This window comes from Ylistrum balloti, unplaced genomic scaffold, assembly GCF_031769215.1.
Source record: "Ylistrum balloti isolate Yb309-2 unplaced genomic scaffold, AGI_CSIRO_Ybal_v1 Utg370780, whole genome shotgun sequence".
Taxonomy (NCBI): Eukaryota; Metazoa; Mollusca; class Bivalvia; order Pectinida; family Pectinidae; genus Ylistrum; species Ylistrum balloti.
In genome coordinates this window covers 500532-508387 of record NW_026782456.1, presented here as the reverse complement: position 1 = coordinate 508387, position 7856 = coordinate 500532, and the positions used below count along the sequence as shown (strand labels likewise).

The window sequence follows — 7856 nt, the reverse complement described above, 5'->3', positions numbered from 1 at the left end:
ATGAAATCGTCTGGTAAAGGTTCCGAACAGAGAAATTTAGCATACATAGTGTCTGATGAGGAGAAGAAAAACAGTGAAAATAACGGGATATTGTATCCTGTGGACACAGACAAAAATTCTACAGAGAAAAACGAACCAACAGGTGAAAGTAAGGTTTACAAAAGGCGTTGGTATGTTCTAGCATTGTTTTGTGTTTTGACATGTACGGAGACAACTGTATGGAACACATGGGGGCCTATAGCAGCCTCTTGTGAGAGAGCCTTTGGCTGGAATGTTTCCATTATGGCTCTTCTGCCCAACTGGTTACCTATTTCCTTCGTGTTGTCATCCTTCGTTTTTTCGTGGATCGTTGATGTGAAGGGTAGGTATCGATGTTTTATCATTCATTTTCATTCGAGTTTCCTATTATTTCAGCGGTACATGTAGAATATACTGTTAACGAATAATTTTCTCCGAGGATTTATTTTTGTCTGGTGTTATCTTAAACCATGAACTTATAGGTCAATGAACTATTAGGATTGGTAAAAAAAATTCTATTTACAATATCAAACGTTCACCCAAACAGTTTTTTTAAAGAGATAGAAGAAAACCATAAAAATAGAGCCCCACGAAAAAATATGATATTACAGTATACTGTGAATTTCACAAGTCATTTGTAATTGCGGTGACATTTTCTATTGCTTAACTCATCAAATTGTAAAAAAAACAATATGCATGTTTTTCACACGTAAAAGTAGAGATTTTCACATGGTAGATATATCTTACATCGTTTTTATTTATTGATTAATCTGCGTTAAATGATTCACTAGGTATGAATAAAATATCCATAAAACTATTGACGAATTTTGATAATAACTTTGCAATATTAAGAAAGATTTATCTTAACCTTTTCGTCTGTTCTCATGAAAGGATCATTTAAAAGATGAGCATGGTTTCTGTAGTAAGTGAATGAATATTTGCTTACAGGAATCAGAATGGCATGTCTCATCGCAGCTGGTCTGATAGCTGTTGGGTCAGGGGTCAGATGTATTACGTCAGAACCGCCATATGTTACGTGGTATGTGCATTGACAAGCATGTCGATAAATATGAATAAGTATAAATTTTTGATAGATAATTATAAAGTTTATACATAGTTTGACATATATCGAAATACAACCGGACCCTGCGTTCATTAGTCTCTGTAGTGTACAGCTTCAAACCTCAGAGAGAAGCGAGTGGTGTGCCCTGATCATCAAAACTCACCAGTACACGAGTATTTACATGACAAGTGCGTACCGACGAGGTCTCCAGTGTAACAAACACAACACAAATTTACACGAGGATGTATTTTTTTGCTTTTTTTTCCTGGCCCAGTCGGCACCTTCCTAATGAATGCTTATTGTACTCTTCTCTGCGGCGTCCGACTACTCTTACTCTCGGACAAAGAAAAATCAAAGTGTTATCAAACATTTTCATCACAACAGAAAAAAACCGATGCAATTTCAATGCAAAATCAAAAATAGTTACAGTGCATTACCTCAGTAGTCAGCCCCCACCCCCACCCCCAACCCCATGCTGTTATCGTACAAATGATATGAAAAGACGCAAGATTGAACAAAGAGAAAAGTTGAAAAATTACTACAATTCGATTAAAGATTGCATCTGATGTTGCTCTCATTAGAAGACAAACGATATGTACCAACACGTTTGGGTTCTACAACTGATAGATGTTGTCGAAACTGTTGTCCAACAGCACTTTGTTAACAATTTATCTCTGGAAATCAAACAGGAAAGGAAATGTTTATTAATTGTTGTTGGTGATTGTAGGACAGTCAATATTGGGCAATTTTTTAATGGTTTGGGTGGACCTGTTGCTATGGGGATAGCTCCGGTGTTATCAGTTGCCTGGTTTCCTCCACGTCAACGGACAACAGCAACGGCAACAGCAACTGCCTTTAACTACCTTGGTGTGGCCGTAGCCTATCTCATAGGTGAGTGAGGAGCCACCTAGGTATGACAACAGTCTATTTAACAGGTGAGTGAGGAACCACCTAGGTATGACAGCAGTCTATTTAACAGGTGAGTGAGGAACCACCTAGGTATGACAGCAGTCTATTTAACAGGTGAGTGAGGAACCACCTAGGTATGACAGCAGCCTATTTAACAGGTGAGTGAGGAACCACCTAGGTATGACAGCAGCCTATTTAACAGGTGAGTGAGGAACCACCTAGGTATGACAACAGTCTATTTAACAGGTGAGTGAGGAACCACCTAGGTATGACAACAGTCTATTTAACAGTTGAGTGAGGAACCACCTAGGTATGACAACAGTCTATTTAACAGGTGAGTGAGGAACCACCTAGGTATGACAACAGTCTATTTAACAGGTGAGTGAGGAACCACCTAGGTATGACAGCAGCCTATTTAACAGGTGAGTGAGGAACCTCCTAGGTATGACAGCAGCCTTTCTCATAGGTGAGTGAGGAACCACCTAGGTATGACAGCAGCCTTTCTCATAGGTGAGTGAGGAACCACCTAGGTATGACAGCAGCCTATTTAACAGGTGAGTGAGGAACCACCTAGGTATGACAGCAGTCTATTTAACAGGTGAGTGAGGAACCACCTAGGTATGACAGCAGTCTATTTAACAGGTGAGTGAGGAACCACCTAGGTATGACAGCAGTCTATTTAATAGGTGAGTGAGGAAACACCTAGGTATGACAACAGTCTATTTAACAGGTGAGTGAGGAACCACCTAGGTATGACAACAATCTATTTAACAGGTGAGTGAGGAACCACCTAGATATGACAGCAGCCTATTAAACAGGTGAGTGAGGAACTACCTAGGTATGACAGCAGCCTTTCTCATAGGTGAATGAGGAGCCACCTTGGTATGACAGCAGCCTATTTAACAGGTGAATGGGGAAAAACCTAGGTATGACAGCAGCATATTTAACAGGTGAGTTAGGAACCACTTAGGTATGACAGCAGCCTATTTAACAGGTGAGTGAGGAACCACCTAGGTATGACAGCAGCCTATTTAACAGGTGAGTGAGGAACCGCGTAGGTATTACAGCAGCCTATTTAACAGGTGAGTGAGGAACCGCGTAGGTATGACAGCAGCCTTTATCATAGGAACCACGTAGGTATGACAGGTGTCTACCTCATACATAAAAACTACAAGAACACAGCAAGAGAAAATGTCCAAAAGTAAAAACAAATGTACGTAATCGATACGTACATGTATATACTACTACAAGTGTCAACAATACATGAAATATGAATATATATATAACAGTTATGTATATTTAGGTCTGCTAGTAGCTGATTGATTGGAGTTGTCGCCCTTCTTTGGCAGCTGTCACTACAGCTATAATCTAATATATGATACGATTTAATAAGTAATTGAATTAAAACATATGGACGATTGTTTTATACCTGGCAAAGTCTGACATTATTTTTTTTTGTAGGACCGTATATGGTTCCAGAGTCAGATGAAATATCTAAATCACAGAACCTTACATGGTAGGTATAACCAGAGACCTGTGTTATATATGTCTCTGGTATAACCAACAATAGAGCAATGAGTTTATGTCATTCAACGTAACAATAAAGAATTAGAGCTCGAACTAATATTAAAACTTGTGAATGATAAAACACAAATTCATGAGTTTTTACAAACATTGTTAGACTGTAAATTCATTGTGTTCAAATGTAATTTTAACAGGAATAACAGTATGACAGGCTTGTCGGAGAACTTCCAAAATGCTACTGATAACGGTGGGTACATGTGATTTCTTCTATACTAACAAAAACATTTATTAAAGTTATTTCATCAATGCTTAATATCAAAATTATATTCACACTACAGTATTAAAAATTCTGAAATTATAACTTGTATTTTTGTAATAAAACCTTAAAGTAAGGAAAATTATTGAAAACACTAGGCCATTGTTAGATCAGATTATATTATGGCTATCTTGTGCGATTATTTAATTAATTTGTCACACAATACTGGTGATGGCTGACGTGAAAGTATAATTGAACAATAAGTAAAGATTCATACATGGGTTTGTTAGTGTTTATATTTTTTCAGATGACGCCGAAATCCACAGAATTCGTCACGACATTATGATAATGTTGTACATAGGTAAATGTCTTATTACATTTCATTTGAATAAAGTACCTCAGTATAATGCGTAACATAATACTAACCTAAAATATTCACGTTTCCAAAGATCAATACTGTACTAATTACCGAGAAATAGGAGCAAAACCACACAAATTATTTCCAGTACCAATTAACATTATTTTTATGTACAATATTAATCTGGGCGTGTTATTAACATTGCTCTCATTTGGGAACGTGACATTAATTTCTTGGATTGGCCAAGATTTACAAGACAAGTGTCGTCAGTGAAGCCGAATACACTCACCTTTCCTAAGCACTTGATTCTCTTCCCCTTGTGCTTTTTCCAGAAGACTCCATATAGTTTTCTTATGTTTATATTTTATCCTCTTTGCATCTTTGCATAGGATTTCAGTAAGAGTTAGTTGACATGACAAGTACTTGTATGCACGAGGAACTAAACGGAGTCTTTCGATGTTACGAAGACAAAGTTTATTCTATGTTTATGTAACCCTTCTGTCGTTTTGCTGATTCATGTTTCATTATTGTACCTTTCCAAGAGTGTGGCTGGTGTGTGTTGATTTTCCTACTGGTGTTACTGTATTTCCCCGCCAAGCCAAAATTGCCACCAAGCATATCCGCTTCGGTAGAGCGCCTCGATTTCAAATCTGGATTTCGAGTATTAGTCAGGTAAATATTTGCATTGAACTCGCTTCATCCTTTTCATCGGTGTTACACTTTACATACACGGAACTGATCTTGAGGGCTTCATTTTAAGTCATGAAAGACTCTTTATCTTATATCTGCCCAATTCTCCAATATTCATATCATCCGTTATTTTATGTTTTCTTGATTTTCGCCATTGCCAACAATACGTTCTGAACACTATCCCCTATTATTGCAGAAACAAGATGTTCTGGATGGTTGGACTAACGTATGGTGTATCTACTGGGGTGCTAGGCATGTGGGAAGGCGTGCTGGACGTCAATCTTAAACCCCATGGAGTAACACAGGTATGACGTCAGTAGAAACTTGTTTCTTCCTTTTATGAATTATCTAAGTGGGATCAAATATCTTTTCTGGCATTTATAATAATCATATTCAAGGTAGCATATCCATCCGTACGATATGCGATTGATTAAATCTGAGCATGTACTAAATCGACTTTACATGATTGACATTTGACATTATACTTAGATTAAAATGTCGCCCCAAAACCTATTTAATATTACCGTTAGATATTATCAGATACATAAAAAATACAAAATTTATTGAAATAGGAGGCAAGTGCTACTCCCTGTCTAGATTTTGTCATTGTTTACTCGATCACGTTGGGTCATCTTTTCAGTCGCCTCCTCGGTTTTTAAATTCAGGCCCTTAGCACCATTGACGAGTCCTAGAAGAACAAAATGACTGCATGGTGCAATTGAATTCATTATTAGCATCATTTTGTATGGAACAGTGCTATTCACATGTTTGTCTTTTGTACAATCTTCTCTCATACAAGATCAAGCAGGATAATGTTACCATGAGATTTTAATCTGTCATGGTTTAAATATTCCATAATTTTATTTTTTATTTACTTTCCTTCCGCAAGAATGTACCTATTTTAACTTTTAAAAGTATTAGATTTAAGTGTTTCAACGGTGGTCCTTCTTATATATTCGTAGCGTGAAGCAGGCTGGATAGGGTTCTATTCCATAATCGCCGGAAACGTTGGAGCAATATTGTTTGGCAAGTAAGTTCTGCTGGAAAAGCATTTATGTTTACTGTCTGTATATGGCTTATCAATGGAAAATTTTAAGTAAATATATGAAAGATAAGTCAACGATTTCATCGTATGTTGAGAAATTTTGTATTTTACTTTTGCATATTATGGTGTTTCGTTTAAAAAAACCACAAGCATCATAAATATTTTGTGAATATCTAAAAACACAATTAGATGAATATTATCAATTTGTTCGTTTTTTAAAGACTGCATATTAACATAACTTACTTTGACATTTATTTTCAGATTTGCCGACGTATTTTCCAAACATATGAAGATGTTCCTCATTGGTCTGTACGTTTTAGCAACCGCGGCATTCCTTTGGCTGAATCTCATACTGAATGGTGTGATAGAAAATTCTCTCAGTAAGTTTATATACATATTCATAAGTCTTATATGTTTGCCTTATCGAAATACAACAGCTGAGAACTCTTACCATTCAGTAGCACGTGATTTTACTTGTAATTTTTAGTTACTTATTATTTTTTTTACATATTTTGTCATAGTGTGTTCTATTTTAAAAAAAAAAATCAGATTTTGTTAGAATGTCGATTTCTTTCTTTTTTGTACCAAATGTTAAGTAAGTTATATTGAAAATTTTAAAAATGGTAGAAATGATAACATCTGTTTTACATGATCCCTGTTTGTATCATTCAGTCCAGATTTACGCCTCCATAATTATTGGAACTCTATGTGTGAATGCCTCGCCGCCATTATTCTTTGAGATGGCGTGTGAGAATTCCTACCCTGTCGCTGAAGGCATCACCAACTTCGCTCTTACTTTGCTCTTCAACATCGCAGGTTTAATATTCCTTGGCATCCAGATGGTACCTAATATTGGTAAGGTTGATATGTCAAGATCAAATATCATTCTTTTATCCGTGTTTTAGTTCAGTTTTAAAATTTGTTAATGTTTATTATCCGACCCTATTAACAGGAGAACTGATATAAGAATTTTCATTAACATGAAATTGGGAATATGTTTTAAAATATTGAACCAACTACGCCATATTGACACCATGACCTAGGAAGACAGTAATAGAAATGGAAAAAGTCACGCTTGTTACCTCTTTGAAAAGCTACCCCTGTTTATCGTGTAAAGATCATGGTAAAGCGCTGATGTAGAAGAAATTGCCATGTCCTCGATTTCAAAGCTAGGGGTACATATGAGGAATTTCGTGATGTTAAAAGAGTGACATTGAGTAAATTGGCTGGGTCCTTTCTAATTATTTCTATAATTAATTAATTCAGTATTGCATGATAACAAAAACTTCCTAGAAAGGGGCATAATAAGTTCTCAAGGGTCTGTTGTAAGATGTGATTAACTCGAAATTCAATAATCCCCACATCTAACGGTTTTATTGTGAAGATATACATAATTATTGTAAACGTGTTTTACATGTAGTTCCCAGAGAATAAAGTTAATAAAAACATTTCTTTTGAGATTGAGTTTGATTATAGTTTGGAATTTTCCCCCATAAAGTTATTTTAGGAATAATTGACCAAAACACATTCCTAGATTTGTCAAGAGATATCAAGTTGCAGTGCAATTTCACAAACATTTGATAGGAGCCGAATGAAAGTTTTTATAACACAATATGTAGAAAATTTCAGTGTAAAGTTTCGATTACAACGTACACAAGATGGTAACAATGAATTGTGGTCGATTCACTACGCTTTGTTAAACATCGTTTGTCATATAGGAACTTCTATTGTATTGTAATGCTCCGAAATGTTTGATAGAAGTCTGCTTGTAGTTTACCATAGTAAAATCGCTGTCGGATACTTTCTGAGCTCGGTTTTTAAAATTATTATAATTATGTTTTCTGTTAAAGGGACGGCCTGGGAGAATTGGGTCCTGCTCGGCTCAGTTGTAGTGTCCATTCCTGTACTCCTGGCCATGAACGACACCTATAATCGGCTTAACATGGACGAAGGCAGTAGCAACAAAAACCCTGACAAGAAGATAACGCATTGA

The 7856-nt window shown here is 36.2% G+C and overlaps 1 protein-coding gene across 1 annotated transcript; it reads left to right on the top strand.

The window, feature by feature from the left end:
* On the top strand, positions 1 to 7856 carry LOC132558313 (solute carrier family 49 member 4 homolog). Its single transcript, XM_060222860.1, has 12 exons — positions 1 to 361; positions 967 to 1057; positions 1809 to 1972; positions 3452 to 3506; positions 3709 to 3761; positions 4078 to 4131; positions 4671 to 4800; positions 5015 to 5123; positions 5781 to 5848; positions 6125 to 6243; positions 6536 to 6718; positions 7714 to 7856. The coding sequence occupies exons 1-12, from the start codon at positions 1 to 3 to the stop codon at positions 7854 to 7856; spliced, it is 1530 nt and encodes a 509-aa protein (XP_060078843.1).

Bases quoted from the DNA above. Each gene is read 5' to 3' on its own strand.
- LOC132558313 (XM_060222860.1), top strand. From the start codon at position 1: ATGAAATCGTCTGGTAAAGGTTCCGAACAGAGAAATTTAGCATACATA. The intron at 1,058-1,808 runs GTATGTGCATTG...TGGTGATTGTAG, and splicing joins GAACCGCCATATGTTACGTG to GACAGTCAATATTGGGCAAT. The intron at 5,849-6,124 runs GTAAGTTCTGCT...ATTTATTTTCAG, and splicing joins GGAGCAATATTGTTTGGCAA to ATTTGCCGACGTATTTTCCA.